The sequence below is a fragment of the Melanostigma gelatinosum genome, assembly GCF_949748355.1.
Source record: "Melanostigma gelatinosum genome assembly, chromosome: 7".
Classification (NCBI taxonomy): Eukaryota; Metazoa; Chordata; class Actinopteri; order Perciformes; family Zoarcidae; genus Melanostigma; species Melanostigma gelatinosum.
Genome location: NC_136640.1, coordinates 2,406,937 through 2,428,812, shown reverse-complemented (window position 1 = coordinate 2,428,812; position 21,876 = coordinate 2,406,937). Strand labels below are relative to the sequence as shown.

The 21,876-nt window shown below is 44.6% G+C and overlaps 1 protein-coding gene across 2 annotated transcripts in view; it reads left to right on the top strand.

The window, feature by feature from the left end:
• Window positions 1-374: 374 nt before the first annotated feature.
• snx19b (sorting nexin 19b) overlaps window positions 375-21,876 on the top strand; it is a 28,898-nt gene continuing 7,396 nt past the window's right edge. For both annotated transcript variants that reach the window (XM_079272612.1, XM_079272613.1), the window contains exons 1-11: window positions 375-445; window positions 1,917-2,199; window positions 2,329-2,523; window positions 2,953-4,152; window positions 4,423-4,621; window positions 4,791-4,891; window positions 4,985-5,104; window positions 5,710-5,834; window positions 6,665-6,758; window positions 6,854-7,013; window positions 7,726-7,855. In XM_079272612.1, the coding sequence (XP_079128738.1) occupies window positions 1,939-2,199; window positions 2,329-2,523; window positions 2,953-4,152; window positions 4,423-4,621; window positions 4,791-4,891; window positions 4,985-5,104; window positions 5,710-5,834; window positions 6,665-6,758; window positions 6,854-7,013; window positions 7,726-7,855 (2,585 nt within the window). In that variant the 5' untranslated portion in view covers window positions 375-445; window positions 1,917-1,938. The remainder of the gene's footprint in view (window positions 446-1,916; window positions 2,200-2,328; window positions 2,524-2,952; window positions 4,153-4,422; window positions 4,622-4,790; window positions 4,892-4,984; window positions 5,105-5,709; window positions 5,835-6,664; window positions 6,759-6,853; window positions 7,014-7,725; window positions 7,856-21,876) is intronic.

Genomic DNA, 21,876 nt, shown 5'->3' with positions numbered 1-21,876 from the left:
CAACAACAGAAAGATCAGTGAGACAGTCGATACCATAAAAATAAATAAAATAATATATATATATATATATATATATATATTCAGAAGAATAATTCAGTAAAATCAACAAATAAAAATAAAACAGACAAGCGATGACATCACATGAAAGCCAGTCTGTAAAAATGTGTTTTAAGAAGTGATTAAAAAGAGATTCTGCGAGCCTTCAAGTTGTCCAAAGCCACCATTTTATCATCATAAAAACTACATATCCCATGAGCCTTAACAACTTAAAAGCATCGTGGGAGCTGTAGTTGTTGAATGCCAAAATAAAAGGTCCTATTTTTTCTGTTATTTTCCCTCATTTGAACTGACGTCATCATACCGGAAGTAAACAAACCAGCCGAGGCTGTTCTCTCGTCAAGACGCTCACGAGACCTACCATCCCGTGCCATGACAGCTCGCGCAGGTTTAACATATTTATATTATATTTAAAAGTAAACCATAGCAGGGGAAATGTTTATCTATAAATGACGACACTTGCACGTGCAATGTTGCACTGTGCACGCGATGTGTGAAGCTGGAGCTAGCTACGATGCTTCCAGACCTCTAGCTACAAATGTACACATTCAAGCTAAGAGTGTTATTCATGAGTGACATCTCACAGGACATTATGTGGGACATCAAACAAGAGGTTACGATCTTATCTTTAATTCGGCATCAAAGCAGGACGCCAAAAATGTATCTGTTTGTTAATATTTGGACTTGTAGCCCCCCCGCCTCATTAACGTGTTAACCGTGGAGGCGGAGACGGAGGAAGTCTGAAAACGTCAATTGAAATCATAAAGTAGATGATTATGTTGAGATATATTGCTTCAGGTCGAATAACCTGTATGCCGAATGTTCTGTTGTTGCATTTAATGGAGTCTTAAAGCTGCTAAAACCACGTTCGTCCGTCGTTTACGTGACATGCAGCAAATTATTACTAAATTGTCGAATTTTTAATCGGGATTTGGTGGCGCGTCTTCTCACCAGAGCAGATAATAACAGTGTTCAATCAAACACGTAGCCCAGCTGGTGAAGGTTGTTCGAGCTGATTAATACAGATACAAGTATTAATAATGGTGTGACTGAACACTGGCTGGGTAGATAGTTAAGTTAGTAAACATTAGTTAACTCACGAGGCTCATGGTGTCCAATTTAATATCATGTTAATGTCATGATTTTAATACCTTATTAGTGTAGTTATTATATGTATATAATTATTTATTCTGTCTGATATTGCAACTCAACAATTATTCTGTATATATATATATATATATATATATATATATATATATATATATATATATATATATATTGCATATCCATAAGTAGCTAAATTTGTTTTTAATATAACTATGGGATAAAATATGTTCATAAGTAAATATAATAATAATCCTTTATTAGTCCCGCAGCGGGGAAATGTACAGGATTACAGCAGCATAGTGGAGTGTGTGTATATATATATATATATATATATATATATATATATATATATATATATATATATATATATACACACACAGACACAGTATAGTGCAAACAAGAGACATAGTAAAAAACACAAGATCAAAACAATTATTATAAATTAGTAATAAAACAGTAAAGAATATTAAATAAGTAAAAAATCCACAATAACTTAAAATATGATATATAGAGACAGAATAAATACTGAACATAACAAGCATGAGCGGTGACGTTGGTGGAGTCTAAATAGCTCATAATGAAGCTGCCATGTGTCGGCACCGCTGTCCTAAAGAGGTGATTAGAAACATGTAAAATAGTCAGTGGAGGGCCAACAGTTCATTTTTACCCCCAAATCCAACCTCTTTAATTCACACTTTACAGCCTTTTGTTGAATGTGATCTGTGTTCTCCTTTTGGTTTTGTTTTTTAAAGGTGTGACGTCGCTGTGGCACGCATGAACTCCACATCTCCTCCCGAGGGTGTGAAGCCGGACGGTCGCCTTCGCAGCGCGATGGCCGAGGTGCTGGGACAGAAGAGCTTGTTGGGCTTCGGCGTGCTGTTGGCCTGGCTGGTGCTGTTCCACCTGCTGGTCAACATCTGGCTGCTGTGCGTGTTCACCAGCCTGCTGGTGGTGCTCGGCGGCTGGTTCGGCTCGCAGGCCGTCCTGGAGTCCAACAGCGTGGTTCACCTGGAGAGGTTCATCACCCTGGAGCAGGTACATGTGCACAGTGTTGGTTTCACTTTTCATTTGTAGACATGGTCAGAAAAGCTTTATTGGTTTTCTGGGGAAACGGGGACTCGTCATCACTATCGTCACACTTGTTTTATCGTGGTTCTACTTCAGCTTCCGCCGTCTGTGGAGGATGAGTGTCACTTGGACCAGGAGATCCACAACACAGTGAGGAAAATCATCAGAGACTTCGTCACCTCGTGGTTCTCCACCGTGTCCTCAGAGAGTGGTTTTGAGACGGAGGTTCAAGAGGCCATGGTCTCGATGGCCATGGAGCTGAAGAGCCGCGCGAGACAGCTTGACAGGAAGGTACTCGGATTAAAGACACGCGGACAGTTGTAACCTTTTCTGCAGTGATCATTTCTTAAACATCTGTTCTGTCGATTTGGATCAGCGTTTAAGAGATACAAGCAGGCGGCAACCTCTGGTTCTACCAAGTCAAGTCAAAGCTTCACGTGTTAAAGCTGCATTCTCTCTAGTGTCCACCAGGGGGCGACTCCTCTGGTTGTATAGAAGTCTATAGAAAATGACTCTACTTCTCTCTTGATTTATTCCCTCAGTAAACATTGTAAACATGAGTTTATGTCTCAATCTCTAGTTTCAAGTCTTCTTCAATACAGCATGATGTTCATTTAGTACATTATGGTCCATTTAGAGTCACACAGACCATAAAGCAGGGGATGCTTTAGGGCGGGGCTACACAGTGATTGACAGGTGTAACATTTTGAACCTCTGCAGGAGCTGACTCAGAGGATCCTGGATCTGTTCGGCTGCCACCTGCAGGACTACATCAGAGCCAAGGAGCTGGTGTCTGAGCAGCCGGAGCCCCCGGCGGGGAAGTGGAGCGGCGAGAGTGGTCGGCTGTGGCGGGCGTACTCCACGGTGACCGCGCCTCACCTCGCCACGACCGGCGACGCGGTGCAGCTCAACTACACCCGAGCGGTGGTGGACTTGCTGCTGCACGTCTTGGTGCCGCCGCCTCACTTGGAGAGCCGCACGGGACGGTTCGTGGTCGGGGAGCTCATCACCTGCAACGTCCTGCTGCCGCTCCTCGCCAAGCTGTCCGACCCCGACTGGCTGAACTTTCTCGTGATCGCGATATTCAGCAAGTCGCGCAAACCGCAGGAGCCGTTCGCGACGGAGCAGTCGGCTTTGTCGCCGTCGCTGCCGCCACCATCGCCACCATCACCACCATCACCTGCTGACTCAGAGCTCGCTCCACTTCAAGAGACGCCTCAAAGGGAAGCTGAAGCTCCGCCGCTGAGAGAAATGCTCAGTGACGCGGAAACACCCGAGCTCTTCGCCTACGACGTGGTCGACTCCGAGTACGAGGAATGTCCGCAGAGCAACGCAGAGGAAGAAGAGCCAGCTCTGCCCTTTCTAACGCATTACATGAGGGGCAGCAAGTCCAACCCTTTTTACCAGGAAAACGACTCTGACCTGGATTCTCCTTTGGGTGACTATAAGCGAGACTCCATCGATTCCCTGGTCCTCATCGGAGAGGACGGCCTGTACGACGGACAGAAGGAGCGTCCCACGTCTGTGGAGGACAACAATGGCGTGGAGCTGGAGGACGTGTTCCCCAGTCCGGTGGACGGCTCCTGTCCCAGAGTCCTGGTGACTTCAGAGCCAGCGGAGCATCCCAACAACGGCTGCGACCTCCCTTCGGTGAGGGCGTCGGGGCGCCTCCAGGACCCGGAGAGGGAGGGTTCCCCCTCAGGGAACCCGGCCAGGGAGCTCCTTCTGGGGACGGAGCAGAACGAGCTGACGGTGGTCGGCCCGTCGCAGGGCTCCGCCCCTCTGGCCACGTTCAGCTTCGAGCCCCTCATCAGCCCCGACGGGCCGGTCATCATCCAGAACCTCCGCATCGCCGGCACCATCACGGCTAAGGAGCACCGCGGCACCGGCTCACACCCGTACACCCTCTACACCATCAAAGTAAGGAGACGACACCATCTTTTGTATCGTTTTAAAGATCTTTATGAACATAATCTTCTGTGTGTAAATGTAGCATTTTAAAGTGAGAATGATCTATAACGCATCTATAACAAAGCTAATGTTGACATTTTGAACCTACAGTGTTCACGTAGCTTTGACACTGAGACGTTTTACACACTGCGTCACAAACTGAAATATGTTACATGCAACATGACTCGTGACGGAATGTGCAGCACATGAGGAATCCTCATACCTGCGTTTGTTTGTCAGTACGAGACAGCGATGGGCTGTGAGACTCCGGGGAGCTCCCAGACGGGCTCTGAGGATGCTGAGGTCGCCCCGTCAGGGTGTGAGAATCCATCGCCCGTCCAGCAGGTAGCCTACCACATGGTCAACAGACGATACAGCGAGTTCCTCAACCTGCAAACCCGAGTGGAGGAGAAAACAGAACTACGGAGACTCATCAAAGGTGGGAGCGACGGACTCAAACAGGACGTGTGTGTTTCAGTGTCTTTAGTGAGCTGTAGTCTGGCTTGGATCAATCCATGCATGCCCCACAAACAGACCTGGATTTCTTGACCGAACAGATCCAGTCTGACTGATGTTTGATACTTCATTCTTTAATTGTAATGTTTCAGGTGTCAAAGGACCAAAGAAAATATTTCCAGACATGCCGTTTGGAAACATGGACAGTGACAAGATAGAAGCCAGGAAAGGACTTCTGGAAACCTTCCTGAAGGTCTCGTGGCTTCATATTGTATTATTTATGTTTATTGTATTTTAATGCTTGTTTTTTTAAAATCTAGCAGCGTTTTCTTTTCTTCTCTTTCAGCAACTCTGTGCCATCCCTGAAATAGCCAACAGTGAAGAGATGCAGGAGTTTCTGGCTCTCAACACCGACGCCAGGATCGCATTCGTCAAGAAGCCTTTCATTGTGTCGCGCATAGACAAGGTTGGTCATAAACACCGGCTTCATCACATCACCAGGAGAAGTAATCACTGCATCGATCAAGCCACACCTGGGCTGGTTTACTCCAGCTGTATCTGCCCAAAATACACACATTTTACTGTGATTTAATTGCCATAAACGGATAAAAAAGATGCAGAAATAACTACATAATAATGAAGATTTTGTAAAAAGTCTGAATTCATGTTTTGTTGGTTCTCTCCTCAAGACGAACAGCAAATACCTGCATGGAGTTTGGATGGATCGGTGCTAGGCTAAGCTAACGTTGTAGCTGCTTTATCAACTCTCAAAATAACGTCACATCGGCGTAAATACGTCAGCGTGGTTATTGTTTGTACCATCTGGTTTATACACATATATTCATACGCAGAGTTTCTGTGTACTAATATGAGGCGTCTTAGAGCTCTGGGTGAAATATTTGAAATATTTAAATCGTGAATTTGGCGTCTGTATCTGCGTCCAGCCACGTCTTTGCATTGACTCTGTTCGTAATCCGTTTGGTGTGAACACAGCACGAGTCTATTGGCTTCATCGTGAGTTTGTAATGTACTACAGTACAGCACATGTGTTCTGTGTGTGTTTGTGTTCAGATCATGGTGAACGCCATCGTGGACACCCTGAAGACGGCGTTTCCTCGCTCAGAACCTCAGAGCCCGACTGAGGACAATGAGACGGAGATGGACGGAGGAAAAATGAGTTGTGACAAGAAGAGCAAGTATGAATCCAGAAATCCAACTTTTATCCTCATAATATCCCCAAAACACAGACAATTGTGGCCGTGTTTTTTTACCAGGCGGCAACTTGTAGTTCTTAAGAGTGAAGCCGATGCTTCGTGTGTTAAAGCTGCATTCTCTCTAGTGTCCACCAGGGGGCGACTCCTCTGGTTGAATAGAAGTCTATAGAAAATGACTCTACTTCTCTCTTGATTTATTCCCTCAGTAAACATTGTAAACATGAGTTTATGTCTCAATCTCTAGTTTCAAGTCTTCTTCAATACAGCATGATGTTCATTTAGTACATTATGGTCCATTTAGAGTCACACAGACCATAAAGCAGGGGATGCTTTAGGGCGGGGCTACACGCTGATTGACAGGTCTCTACCAGAGACGTATACGGCGTCTCTACGTCACTCATCCTCAGTCCATATATGGTCACTTCCTGTTCACTGGTTGCAAAAAAACAAGATGGCGACGGCCAAAATGCAGAACTGGAAGCTTCAAAACATCCGTCCACATTCCTGCTAACGTACGAATATCTCCACCAAAATAAGCCTTAAAATGAAGTCTCCGTCGTGTGTTCATCTTCTAACTGTGGACTGGCAGCTGCAACATCCGGGCAAATGAAGCCAAAGCATCTGGATGGACCTCGTGGTGGCTGGCTGCTAGCATTGAACACATTTTAATCGTCAATGTGGCTGTCGAACATTTTCTCTTAATCGTGGGAAGCCAACATCGTGATGGAGATGAATAAATAATATATATTACAGTGTCACAATCATCAAGCAGGTTTAACTGTTGCACAATGACTTTGTTTGTACGATCTCAGGTCTCGTCTGAAGTTCTCCAGTAGAAACATCCCCTTCATGAACAGCTCGGACATTAGACCGCCGGTTCTGTTCAGCTGGGAGCAAACCAGCACCGTAAGTAACTCGCGTGTTGATATTTGCTGCTTCAGCTCCTTTTTTTCAGCGCTAATTGAACGTTACTTTACTTCCTGTCTCCTCCGTTGTCAAAGGTGTTCAACGGGATGTCGTTGGGAGATCTTCAGGCCTTCATCTCTGAACAAGAAAAGATGTCCGCCAGAGTGGAGTCGGAGAGGGACGATAGTCCGGTGACGAGAGAATCCAGAGACTGCCTGGATGACGGCTTGATGGGAAAGAACAGGCAGGAGCTTGGTAAGAACGGGGCAGGAGGATAAGTACAAATATTCAAAACATGACACTGAGAGCAGAACCTGCAGCATCCAACCACACGAGGGCAGTGTTATTAAATCTATGAAGCGAGGTCCTGATGGGATTACTGGACGTTCATCAGACACAGACGATCGATAGATCGATAGATCGATAGATAGATAGATAGATAGATAGATAGATAGATAGATGTAAACTTTATTTATCCCCAGGGGGAAATTCATTTGTAGCAGCAGCAATTTACAGAGTAAAATATAACATATGGAATGCACAATATCTCCAGTACAGTAAAATACCAGAGCAGATATTGAATTGAAGGAAGCGATTAGATTAATACAAAATAAAAAATAAGCTAGAATAGAATAGAAATAGAAATGCACAATATATACCATGAATATAGTGGTATTAATTAAATAAAATGATTGACGTGATTTGACGGAAAAGAAGCAAAAGAGAGGAAATAAAAGAGAAAGAACAAGAGTGAGGCCCAACAAAGCACAACAACTAAGTCAGTCAATAAAACAAATAAATGAAATAAATAAATCAGTAAATAAAATAAAATAAAGCGACGACATCACATAAAAGTATCAGTTTGAAGAAGTGATTTAAGATATGAATACACGTCTGATCTCTGCATATAACACAGTCCTCATCGTGTCGTAGTGACTTGTGTGTTCTGTGTTCCGGTCTCGTGCAGCGTGTGAGACGCCGCTGGCCGAGGTGGCTCTGAACGTCCTGTGTGTGCTGATGGAGGAGCAGTGGAGCTGGCTGTGCACGGAGAACATCCAGAGGACCATCAGGCTGCTGTTTGGCACCTTTATTGACAGGTGAGGCTCCACGCTCATCTGACAGAAGAGAACAGAGAAGCAGCCACATCCTGCTTCTCCCACGGGACGGATCAAGTATTCAGCAAGTACTGCACTGAAGTACTTGGACATTACTGGAGTATTTCTGTTTTTTGGTACTTAACATCTCAGAGTCAAATATTAACATTCGTCTGACAGCTTTAGTTACTTTACAGATTCAGATAAACAAAATATATAATCAGTAAGATATGATGTCAATAAGGCGTTATTGATGTGCATATTTAAAGTTAAATATAAAATGTATGTAAATAAACTAGAAGGAACTCCACATTTACCAGCTGCACCATTAAAGTGATGAACTCATCAATAATTATCCAAATATTCTAAAATGGGACGTTCTGCATAATAAGTACTTTTAATACTTGGTTGTACATTTTGATGGTAAAACGTTTGCACATTTACTTAAGTTGCCTCCGTAACTGATTCTAGTTTCATGTTTTTTTTTAACCTTTTTCTGCGTAATGACACCTTTATGGATGTCCACCAGTTTATATTTGAAGTTGTTATTCTGAATTACAATGACTGTGTTCACATGCACACTCATACTGCACTTGTATTCTGAATTCTTCTTCCAAATGGAGCGTTTTCAGAGTAAAACCGGTGTGACATGTTGATATAGGTCAGGTTCTAGGATCATTATTTGGATATATATATATATATCTATAGATATATATATAGATATATATATATATAAATATATATATATATATATATTTATATATCTCTATATATATATATATATATATATATATACACAGTATATACATACATGTGTACAGCTCCTTCACTACCAGAGTCTCTCTGTGCGTTGAACACTAAGTCAGTAGAGCTGCAGTAGAGATGATGTCAGAAGAGCAGAAGGAGAAACATCATGAAGGACTTGGACACCAACAGGTTTATATGAACAGATGTCTTTTAGAGAAGCTGCTTGAAGGACTGAAGGAGGTCCAACGAGTCCTCCGCCTCCAGAACACGCTGAGAGAACACATAGTTTGATGCAAAGTCGTTTAACGTTCTGAAGGAATAAACGAGATATGAGGGCATCGACCCGTCAAACACAGCGGTGACGTGGGATTCACGGGGATGAGACATGGGGTCGTTTTACGTTCATCGAAATCTGCACGGCTGCATGTAAACGGGAATATTGTTGGAATATTTATTTTCATTGTCAATGCAAACAGCTTATTAGGAATATTGTCTTTCTCAGAATAAGGCAAAACCAGAATATTTGGTGCACGTAGACGTAGTCGGTGTTTGTTCATAGACGCTCCCCGTCCTCAGTGACCGCCAACAGACAGATGCTGGTAACATGTTTGAAACAACACGTAAACCTGCCCCATCCCTCTCCCTTCCCACGGCGCTTGCCCCTGAATGACTCTCTAAAGTGCTCTTTCTTTACGAGCTTCTCTGCAGCGAGGAAGCGATTGGAAACTTGTGACTCGGCTCAGGTCGGCGCGTGAGAACACAAGGTTCCTCGTGGAGATTCCTCAGAGACGGCTGTTTACGAGCTGCAGAGGGGACTCTGGCGTCCGTACGGTCAGTCGAGAGACCTGATATGCTAGACGAGCGCTGGCTGTGAGCCTCTGCAGTGGTCCGCGCAGAGCACCTATTAAACACACCGGAATGAGAAGAGCGTGCGTGCGTGCGTGTGTGTGTGTGTGTGTGTGTGTGTGTGTGTGTGTGTGTGTGTGTGTGTGTGTGTGTGTGTGTGTGTGTGTGTGTGTGTGTGTGTGTGTGTGTGTGTGTGTGTGTGTGTGTGTGTGTGTGTGTGTGTGTGTGTGTGTGTGAGAGAGAGACACACACACAGGTCTGGCTGGAAAAGCCGTCTCTCTCTCTCTCTCTGCTGCTATAAATGGGGTCCAAGGCGAGGCCCTGGTTTGGGGGATGTCTGGTTTTTATGGACTGGAAAGTGGGACAGTTTAAGATGAAAATAGTCTCTTTCTCTTTGGACGGCAGTCTGGATGGAAAAGCGCAGCCAGAGCCAGGTTGTAGTCAGAGTGTAGGCGAGCGAGTGCAGCCACTCTACGTCAGCGCCGGTGATCGGGACGCTCCGTGTTCTGCTCGGTGGAATGAGTCTGTAAACAACGCTTTGTTCATTTGTCCGGCAGAGACAGTGAGTAAACTCCAGCTAGTGACAAATAAGGGACGACGTTCACACTCACATTCCACTGTCAGTATGAATATGACAACATTCTATTTGTATATTCTGAATGAGTTCTGATATTAAATAAAACCTGTGTGATATGTTCGCGGATCATTCTTTGGATATGTGTACAGCTCATTCACTATATGCAATATATACATATGTATGTTGCATACATGAAGGACTTGGACATCAACAGGTTCATATGAACAAATATCTTTTCGAGAAGCTGTTTGAAAGAATGAAGGAGATCCAACACGTCCTCCTCCTCTGGAACACGCTGAGTAAACGCATAGTTTGGGGGCGACCGTGGCTTCATGGGTAGAGAGGGTTGTCCGCCAACCGGAAGGTCACCGGTTCGATCCTCGGCTGCACCGTGTCCTGTGTCGAAGTGTCCCTGAGGAAGACACTGGACCCCTAACTGCTCCCCGGGCGCCTGTCACTGGCCGCCCACTGCTCCCTACATACACTGTGTGGGTCACATGCAGAGAATCATTTCCCCACTGTGGACCAATAAAGGAATGTTTCTTCTTCTTCTTCTAGTTTGATGCAAAGTCGTTGAACTTTTACATTCAAACCCAGCTGACGTTGGGTTCACTGGTTCCAGTGATGAGGATGCAGCGTGTGGTTGTTTTACGTTCATCAGAATACACACGGCCGCATGGAAAGAAGAATATGAGTGGAATGTTCATTTTCATGAGACACGTAGCCTCACAGGGTGTTAGAAATATTGTGTTTTTCGGGATTATGTCGGCCTTTGAAGCGGCGATGGCGTTCCATCGATGCGTGCGAGCGCTGCACCGCGCTGTGGAAATGTGGCATGAGTTCGTCCGCTGGTGCTTCCTTCTTTTCTTCACAGCACGTCTCCCTCTCACCACCTCCACGTGGTAACCTCCGCTCTGACAGTTTCCCTTTTTTTTTTTCCTGCACCTGTCGCACAATGACATGATTCTTTTATTTTTACTCGCTAAGAAATGGCGTATTAATACTTCCATAAACAAATGAAGCGGTACCAGGAGATCCGCGCTGACAGCCTGATGATGGAGGTGAAGATGAAGCAGCGCGGGGGAATTAGCGCTTGTCAACAGTTGTCATGGAGAAGACTCCGGCTCTCTCAGTCTTCTGCTCGCTCTGTTCATTAAAACCCAGGGATCTCCGTCTGACTCGCTGTGGGCGGCTCGGGTTTCACCGGCGGTGAACAACAAGTTGTTTTGGCTTCGGCGGGGCGAGGAAAGTGTTTTTTTGGGGGGTTTTAGTGGGTTTTTTTTAGCCTGTGACCACATTGCGGCGTTTGGAGAGAAGATGTGGTCAGAGCTCCAACATGAACACAATTAACAGAAACATTGGCTTTCATAAGTACTGCTCTATTCACCACGAGTCCATGCTGTTCCATCAGTTTGTTTTTCAATTTGAAGTGTTGGCAGTCAGCGTTTGAAGCAATCCATCTGCCCAAACCTTCTGCTTTCAGAGCGCTGAGGCGTGCTGTGGCCAATAACAACAGTCTGCAACGTTAATCCTGTTCGTCATTTCTTTATATGATGTTTTCACTTCAGGCGCATGGAGATGAAAATGTGAAGACCATGTCATCAAATAGCAGAAAGAAATAAAAGGTCGTAACAAAGCTAGATGTCATAAGTCAGACTCTCACAAGATCGCACAAGAATCCATCTGGTCACTCTTAGAGTGATGCGTTTGGACCAATCAGCAGCCTGGGAGGAGCTACTGTCAGCTAGGGGCGGGGCTTAGGTTTGTGACGCAACACTGATCGGCGAATGTTCGTTCAAAACAACAATGGCGGCTCCTGAAGAGGTTAGCGTAGATGCTAACAACAACATTAATAGCGTCAGTTACATTCGAACTGGAGAGTATTTCTTCGTTGAAAGAAGACGTGTGGTTCGTTGATCTGATCTGTTGTTAGCCCGTGATGGACGGTGATTGACGGATGGTTCATCCAATCACATGCCGAGTGTTGTTTTTGAGAGCGCCTGCTCAGAGGGTTCTCTGTTACAAACCCTCTGGTGGGTGAGGTTAAAATCATGTTCAGGGCATCCTCTGCTTTATGGTCTGTGTGACTCTAAATGGACCATAATGTACTAAATGAACATCATGCTGTATTGAAGAAGACTTGAAACTAGAGATTGAGACATAAACTCATGTTTACAATGTTTACTGAGGTAATAAATCAAGAGAGAAGTAGAGTCATTTTCTATAGACTTCTATACAACCAGAGGAGTCGCCCCCTGGTGGCCACTAGAGAGAATGCAGCTTTAACACGTGAAGCTTTGACTTCACTCGATAGAACCGGATCCAAGCAGACGTCGAGCTCTTGCTGTCTAAACGAAGAGTGAAATGAACAATATAGTTCATCGTAATTAATAATCGCTGATATCAACCTTTTGGCAACAAGTTTAGTAACAAGTTTAGTAACACTGTTTTGATTCCTTTTTAGTATCGTGCGTATGATTTAAATGTATTCTCAATATCGACCCAGCATCTTCCTCACTGCTAGTGTATTGGTTCACTTTGTAAAAAGAAAGAAAATAAGTTTAACGAAATCTTCACTAAATGGATAAAAATGAGTTTGTACTGCGTTGTCATTTGTTCACTGTAAAAATAATCGTTATTTCTCAGAGCGATCGGAGCCTTCAAAATAAAATGACTTATTTAGCTTTTGTCTAAACTCTGTAGTTTCCATTTTGAGCGTCTAGTACGAAGTTTGGTAAGACTTAAGAAAAGCAATCATTTTTTTGCAATTTTAAAATGATTGTTTTGAAGCTAATATTGTTTCACTGCTCGCCGGTTCTTCAGCCTCACAAAGGCCACAGCAACAGTACCGGCCCAGCCGCCGTGTGCAGCTCGCGCCGTGCTGCTGTCACCAGCTGAGCACCTCCACATGTACTGATGTTCAGTCACGTCGTGAGCTGCCGGCTCCGCCAGAGGGAACTAAATAACTTCTCAAATGAATTGTTTCAGGCACTAAAATGACTCCATGTACGAATACGTATCAGCAGATATTTAGTTTGAGGTATTAATAGTCGTACGAGTCTGGCTTCATGTGGAGACTATTTTTAATCGTCTACTTGTGACGTTAGTTAGCTGCTGTTCTGAGAATGGATTCTTCTGGTGTTTGATCTGGCACCTTTTGTGTGACGTTAAGAGTCTTTGTTCTGTCTTTAACATCACAAGACCTCATGCCGTGTTACTGTGAAGACATCAGGACTCTCAGTGACAGCGATGTGGGGAATCTCTTTTTAAAGGATCGGACCTGCCAGCAGGAGTTCACTCTCAGCGCTGAGCGCCGGGCTGTACGTGGCAGGTTAGCTGTTGGTGGGGGAGGAAGAGGAGGAAGAGGAGGGAGGGGTGGATGGAAAGATGCTGTTGTGTAATAGCTGCAACCATAATAATAACCATGACAGTGTAAATAAAGTTGTACTGTCGATCGTTCTCCAGTAGAACGTGTGTTTCTAGTCTCTGATCTGACGGACGTGGCAGTAAAGCCCGCCCCTTTCTGCTAGATTTGATTGGCTGTCGGGTCAAAAGTGACAATGCCGAGCAATGCGACTATTTTAACTTTTCGCACGTCAAAAAATGATCGAAAAATGCGACCGCACCGCAATAGTTTTTTTTTTTTTTTGCAGATGTTGTGCAATTAGTTAGTAACAAGTTCAGTAATATCGTTTAATTTCAATTCAAACCAGATTCCTTTTTAGAACAGAATAGAAAAGGGTCTGATTATATCTTTGACGGCTATAGATGGCAGATTTGGCATTGGCGGAGAAGAAGAAGAAGAAGAGGAGGAGGAGGAGGAGGGAGGTTTGGATGAAAGATGGCGTTACATAACGCTGCAGGCCATGCATCAGACCCTGCAGACTGGAGGAGGTGTGCTGTCCCTGAAGCTGTTCCTGAGACGCTCCTCGCCGTGTGGATCGTTGCTGTCTGAGCGCTTCATGTCTCACCCTGTGGTTCGCTTGGCGGCGTGCTACGTGTCTCGTCACGGTCGCGTTTGCTCGGGGCTCATTATCGTCCCATTTTACATCCACGGACGTCTCTGAAGTATAAATATTGTCTCCTGTTACCGGCTAATGGCAGTGTGCAGTTGCTCTCCGATTCCTGCAGACCGATGTCATCGTCTCCAGGGGCCGTCACGGCCGGGTCACTTCTCATGACGGTTAAAGCTCTGTGTCCATTTGTCCTTATTTAGTGTTACTCAGTGAGTAGGGACACCGAACATCCTCCCTCGCCGGGACATGAAAGAGAATATGCCTCGTGATTGTCCACACTCTGGATGAAGTGACCCCTCTGGCCTCTTCACATCGCCGGTGACTGAGACGAGGCCCCGAAGCCACGGCCCGTCTCCGGAGACACGCTTGTGCGATGACGTCTCGTCTGTTCCGAAGAACTGCCTGTAGGCTTATTTTCATCTTCAGGTTATACTGGTCTGTGTTTTCCATCGATGGCAGATAATCCCAGTGGAGCGCAGCGCGCTGCAGAGCCCTTCGGCCGGCTCGGCTGATGTTCACGGGACGCTCTCTTTGGTTTCTAAAGGAGGCTGAAGGTGCACCGTGTGTCACTGCTGGCGAATCAAAGACAAACTCAACTTTAAATTCATCTTTGTTAAGAAATCACCTCATAAATCCTTGTTTTGTTTTGATTTGTGGACTTATTTGAACGTGGCGATTCCATTGAAATGAATTGAGTTTTCAGCTTTATTTAAACGGTTTAATATGCTGGTGTAACCGGCCCGCAGGGGAGTTTTGTTTCAGTCCATCCAAATCACAAGAAATGCAAGAGAGACGTCTTGAAGTCTAAACAGAAAGAGGGATGTGGGACAACGTGTTAGGCAGCAACCTGTTACACTTGACAGGGTAACACGTTGTTTTATTGCCATTGCAGAAATGGGTTGCACAACAAATTGAAATATAACAAATTAAAAGTGAAGCAGCTTTGTCAGCGTTTGTACCATTTCAAAGGGATCGTCTCACAAAAGCTTGATTGGTTTCAGTCAGCCGTCTCGTAGTCTTTCATTCTGTTGGGTTGTTTGGTTGTTTTCGGTTGTTCTTTACATTTAGGATGCTATTGAGTGTTGAACATGAAGAACAAAACGCTTTTCTTCAATACAGCATGATGTTCATTTAGTACATTATGGTCCATTTAGAGTCACACAGACCATAAAGCAGGGGATGCTTTAGGGCGGGGCTACACGGTGATTGACAGGTCTCTACCAGAGACGTATACGGCGTCTCTACGTCACTCCTCCTCAGTCCAGATATGCTCACTTCCTGTTCACTGGTTGCAAAAAAACAAGATGGCGACGGCCAAACCGCCGAACTCGAGGCATCAAAACATCCGTCCTCAAACCGAGTCATGATGACTTCGTCCACTTCTTATCTGCAGCCTGTGTACAGCACTGCTTCGCCACGCTAGCAGACGTTTGTCAAAGTCGACATATTTTGCAGTCTTCTCCTCAGATGATCTACGCTTGTGCATCGATGTGACTTTAATCCATGTTTTTTGTTGAATTCGAGCAACGTTAAGCCCAGAAGCAGAGAGCAGAACATTGGTCGGGCGCATGACAGACAAGAGCTGGAAAACAAACTGCTGGTTTTCATGGTAGAAGTAATGCTGAGACTCTACCAGACCACAATCGCTCATCTGGAATTACTTGGCATCTGTCAGCTGTAATTGGTTGAAGTGTGTGTGTGTGTGAGAGAGAGTGTGTGTGAGAGAGAGTGTGTGTGTGTGTGTGTGTGTGTGTGTGTGTTGATGTTTGTCTCTGTGTTTGTTCCTGTGACACATACGGAGCCAGGACGGTGTTAATATAAACGCTCTGTCATTTAAATTCTGGCTCGGAGCTGCAACATCACATGTCTGTTTTAAACCGGGCGAGGGGGACAAGGCACCACGACCGGTCCCAGTACACACACACACACACACACACACACACACACACACACACATTAGGAGACACGTGCACAGAGAAGCAGAGCTTTAAGACACACAGTTGGGTGAAAGCAACTGGTTGAACACATCGTCCTGCTGTGTTCATAGTCAGAAAGCCAGCGGCGTCCTCTTCACTCAGGATCTCTCTGGACGTCTTGACCGGTGATTCAGTGCAAACAGATGAATGATCTCATCCGTGTGGGATGTAAAGCGATTCCATCGTCTCCGTGTTCTGCTGCTCTTCTCTCTGATGTAAGACCGTTCACTGAGAGTGGAAGCCTTAACGGGAACCGGTGGTGAACGGTACGAGGTCACAGTTCAAGCAGGCTCCTAGGTGATTGACAGGTCTCTACGTCACTCCTCCTCAGTCCATATATGGTCACTTCCTGTTCACTGGCTGCAGAAAGTCATGGTGACAAAGCCCATATTCCAAAATGGCGACGGCCAAATCAACAATTCAATTGCTTGATTTATTATTTTTCACCATGCGCACCGACAGGAGGATGCTCGACGACATACTTTGTATGGATGAGCTTGTAATCTGCATGCAGCATAATTATTATTTATTCATCCAGCAGTTGGAATATAAATTAAATGTATTCTAAAGTGTGATCTTTCTAAAGTTATCCCTCTTTTTTTTCCACCACGAGGGGAAAAACTTTTATGGATTTGATTTGATATTGATCTGAAATATCTCAAGAACTGAACATTGGCTCCACAGACGCTACCATCCTACCACAGTGAAGGATTCGTCTGTGATTACTTTGTGGATAAAAATAAATATGATTTGATCTGATTTCCAATCAGGCCGTCACTTGAGTCTCGACAACTTGCTGCAGGGCCTTGCTGCCGATTATTTAATAACTTGTTATTTCATCATCTGGATCATCTTCTGATTGGTCTCAGCAGATGGAAACTTGCAGCCTGGAACATTTCTGCTGCGAGCCCTCAAATGAAATCAGATCCCAGAGCAGAGACTGCCAGCGTGATCACTTCAGCTGAAGTGTGAAGCTCAATGGAGACGCTCCGTCTTTAACCAGCGGCTTATTTTCAGGAACCGGTTCCTGAAAATAAACGCAGACGGACGTTACGGGAAGAACGCTCGTCATTTTGATCTGCTCCCATTTATTGAAGGTCCTCAAAACACTTGTGTCCACGTCTAAGCACGCGGGGGAAGATCCTCCTCGTATGTGAGGCAATATTAGCTGCTGTCATTTCTGTGCTGTTGATTATTCGTAATTATGACGGCTATCGTTTGTATTGACTTGGCCTGATGAAGGCTTATGTATATGTGTTTGTATATGTGTGTATAAACAAAAATTCCTCAGAAATTCCTACAAAATAGATTTGCTAATGACGAACAAACAATATGTTATATTATCATTAAATGAAATTAAAACCATTATGTAATTGAAAGTGACACACTAGCACAACCTGAGCCAACACACATTAATTAACCGTCAACGTGTTGTAATTTAAATGCGCGGCATCGAGGCCGGCGAGCTGCAGTCGTTGCAGCCTCGTCCTCGTCTGCAGCCAGCAGGCGGCTCATTAATTGTGTCACTCACTCGCCCAAAACATGAATCCTGGCTTCTTCCCTTGTCTCTTGCTCATGCAGCCGCCCAAACGGACTCCTCTGTCACTTCTTCCACTCTTAATTGTCAATTAGGGAAGGTCATTTTGCAGCTGGGCTACGAGTGATTTTGTTTATTTCTTTTGCCGTGTCAGTAGAACTCACAGTGCAAACACTCACTTGCTCCATCTGGAGAGAGTGACTACATGCATTACTGTCAACATGAAACACAGCTCGTCTATTTCTATGCATCAAATCACTCTGAAATGCTGTTTTTATTTTTGCGTTATTTACCCTTCATTCTATTGCATCTCTCTGCAATTGTTCATGTTATTTATTTTAATTTGTTAGTTTTATCTTGTTTTCTCGAACTGCACTTTATCTGTATGCAAATATGTTTGATTCATTCATTCATTGATTTTAAACCTTACAGGAACATGAATAACTCTTTTTCAGTGTTGCTAATGTAACGTAATGAAACCAGCATTTGTTGCATCCATGTTCACCAGCGTGCTGTCGTCTTCTTCCTCCCGGGCACATTGCTGCATATATCTTTGTGTTTCTGCCATCTGTCTATGACAAGAATGTTCATTGCATCACCCTTGTGTGTGCGTCCTCATGCACGGGACAAAAATAAACCCACTCATTAAAAACCTGCTCCACAGTGCTGCTGCAGGTCAAAAGCTCCACCCGGTTCCTGTTAATGAGACCCTTAATGTGTGTCAACGCTCATCCAACGAGAAACACCATTTCATTTGAGCTTGTAGCTCATCCTCGACCAACGAAACCGCAGCTGACAAAACGATCTCAACTCAAGGTCCACTGACCCGATCTGGAACGTCTGATTTCGATCTCCAGTTCAGAGGCAGATGAAGTGAGTTGAGAGCGTTTCGTCTCTGACACCTGTGAGGGAGGTTCTTCCTCTCATTGATGCACTCTGACCATTTAGCTTCTGCCGTCTTTAAGATTGAAACTTCTACCAGTTTCGTTCTAGGAACCATATAGGCTTCTAGAACCTTTTTAAAAATAAAGAGGCTTATTCCAGAAATGGTTCCTTGAATGAAAGGGTTCTCAATGGAACGTCTTGAGAACCCTTATTGTGAAGTGAATAACAGTAAGCCCTGTTGTGTTCTTCATTCTACAAACAGTGGCGTCTTATTGGACGTGACTGGTTGCATTGATGTCAGAGACGTCCAGCTCTCCATCTTGCTGTCTTTGATCTTGGCTTCCTCGTTGCTCTGAGGAGCTCAGACTGTAAAGGTCTTCATAGCATCTGGTTCAAGCAAACGGTTTATTCAGGGCGAGATTTATCTGAAGGACAAATCTGATGATTATGACAGTTTTTACAGCTTCTGGCTGTGATAAACAGAATAGTTTTGGCAATTGTTTAAAGAGAATATGCTTTTCCATCCCACTGGTGGGTTTTGGGGGATTAAGGAACGATGAACACTTTATTCTTGCAACAGTCAGGAGATTTAATCCTTCTGAAGATTTACAATCGTAGCACTAAAGCGACTCTCTGACGAACTGTAAATTAGTCCGCATCATGTCTCAGCTCTTCATTGTGTCGCTGGCTGTAGGTCTCCGTGTCCGTGTATTCCTGTTTGCAGTAGTCAGTCATAACTCAGAGTGATTTACTGAGCTTGTCTCTGACTGGTATGAGCCGGGGAAGAGACAAACCTCATTGGCCACCTGCTGAGCTTTAACCGGCCTCGACCAAAATACACTGCTGTTACTGGGGATGGGACCTAACGACGTACTGGCATTATCTTTGTTTGCTTGTGGTCGTGCAGAATTGGCTTTAATAATGACCTTCTTTTCCCTTTTTAAAAGTTATATTTTGGGGAAGTTATAGGCAGAAATAGAACATTGTTTTCATTCGTGTATAATCACCTGAAACAAAGATTCCTTTTGTTTTTGTTAGCTTAGAATAAACCCTTCATATCTAGATAGGGAGCAGTAGGCGGGGTCCGCCATGTTTCTACAGTAGCCCAGAACAGACAAACCAAATACTGGCCATAGAGAGAGCCTTTGGGGTTTTTATGTTGCCTAAAGGCCACCGTGGTTCTCTTCAAGCTTGCAAAGCTTTTTAAGGAAAGAGCTGTTCAGATTGGTGCAATCTGCAACCTCGCCACTAAATCCTACAAACTGGTCCTTTGATCTTTTAAACCCAGATTTTGCGCTTAAATATCCCCTTAAAGTGGAACTGAAGTATAAGTTTAAGTTCTTCCATATTTCAAGACAATAAAACCTGTTTTGGTCCTATTTATTTTGCCTGGAAACTGGGACACATTTGGAATGTGAGATGGTCGATACTAAGGAGTTGTCTATCTAGCGTTAGCTGTTTCTCTGTTTTGTTTTCAATTCAACTAAATTGTATTTGGATGGCCCAATATCACAAATCAAAAATTCGCCTCAGAGGGCTTTACAATCTGTACAACATACATCTTCTGTCCTTGGACCCTCGCATTAGATAAGGACCCAGAGAAAAATGCCCTGAAAGTGACCAGATAGTCAAATGAATAGATAAATAGATGGCAACAGGTAGTCCTGACTTAAATCGCGACGCTGAGGGCGTATGGAGTTGCTCTTGTCACAGATAAGACAAAGCAACGTCTCAACGCTGGCTCCCAGCTGTTTTAATGGCCCGTATGTTTGTTGAACGTTTGGCCCGTTTTTGAAATGAAATACCCAATTAATTGAGCTGTCTCCCAAGCACGTTGTTATTCTGCAGTTGTGCAACTTGAGGACTTTTAAAATACTTTCCCCACCACTATTAAGGCTTTTGGCATCTCTTGTGCTGTTATGAAATACTAGAGGATAAAAACATGTATAATCGTGGAACCCAGGAATTTGTGGCTGGCACGTCTCGTGCATCCATAGCTTCTCTGAGAGCAGCCCAGCAGCGTGCTAATGGGCCAGAACACGCTCATGAAATAACTTCATTAGGCCCAGAGGGTGGTCCCGCTTCTTTTTAACAGGGCTCTGAGGTTGTGGGCGATGTTGCACAACAGCATCTGTATGGTGTTACGGTATTAGGGTCTGCTAGTTCTGGAAAACTCGTACAGTATTTCTAGAGTTGTGGATATACTTCGTTACGGACTACTTTCAAATTGATAGTATCTCCTACAGCTTTACTCTCCAGACCTGAACAATGCTTGAATACTTGAGCTACATTGAGATGATGTTTTGAGCTTTAAATAACCTCCTCGTCCAGCCTGTGTGGCTGCGTTTCCACCCCTCAGATGGTAAATCTCGGCGTGAAAAAGGTCAGGTCAGAGTGAAAAGGGTCAACGTCTGCCTGCGACACAGAGCCTATTGAGTTTACTCATCGCAAGACCGTAAACCCAGCAGTTATGTGGAAGACTTGGGGCGGGGGGGAATGGGCTCAGTTTGAGACTGTTCCAGGCAGGACTCCACTGCTGCACTTTCAAATCCCCGTGGGAATGCAATGGTGCATGGGTTACCTTTGCAGGGTTCGGCTGGTCTGAAGCCTGGATCATTCGCCACTGGTGAGGTCAGCCACGATGACAGGGTCACAACACATTGACTGTTGTGTGGGATCTTAAAGTCAGGAGGTTGTCGTTGTAGCTTGACGTGAGATACCCGGCGGTGACATTCGCTCATCCATGCAATGTTGGTGGAGGCCCGAACGCTTGGTGGTGTAGGGACTCCTCACAGGGGCTCGTTGGTGAACTAGCTGGCCCGGCTGGCCTAGCGCAAGTCGGTCACATTAGCTCCAAGAGTTTCTCTCCATTTTTCTCTATCCACTGCAGGTGCAGCAAAGCTCATAAGTTATCATAGTTTCCTGCATTTTGAACTCTCCGGCTCTCTTTCCCAATAAAGGTCACCACTTTCCTAAAGCTTGCTGTTGGTCAACGGCGCAAATTTGTGGATTAAACGGTCCAGCCAAAGCACTGGAAAGTGGCGAGTCCATTGAAATGAATTGAGTTTGCAGCTTTATTTTATTTGAATATGCTGGTGTGACCGGGCCTCAAGAGGGAGATTGTTTCAGTCCATCCAAATCACAAATAATCTGAAAATCTGAAAGAAACAGGGATGTGGGACAACTTCTCAGGCAGGAACCAGTTAGACTTGACACGGTAACAACACGGCCTTTTACTGTCATTGCACAACAGGGTTGCACAACAATATCTAGATCGCAGTCCCATTTTACTGCACAACAAAACACAAACAACAATCATTTTTGGAGAATGGAGGCTGAGTTGAGGAGTCTCACAGCCAGAGGAAAGAAGCTGTTTTGGAGTCTGGCGGTTCATCAGCTGATATTTCTGTATCTCTTTCCAGACGCCGGAGTGAACAGGT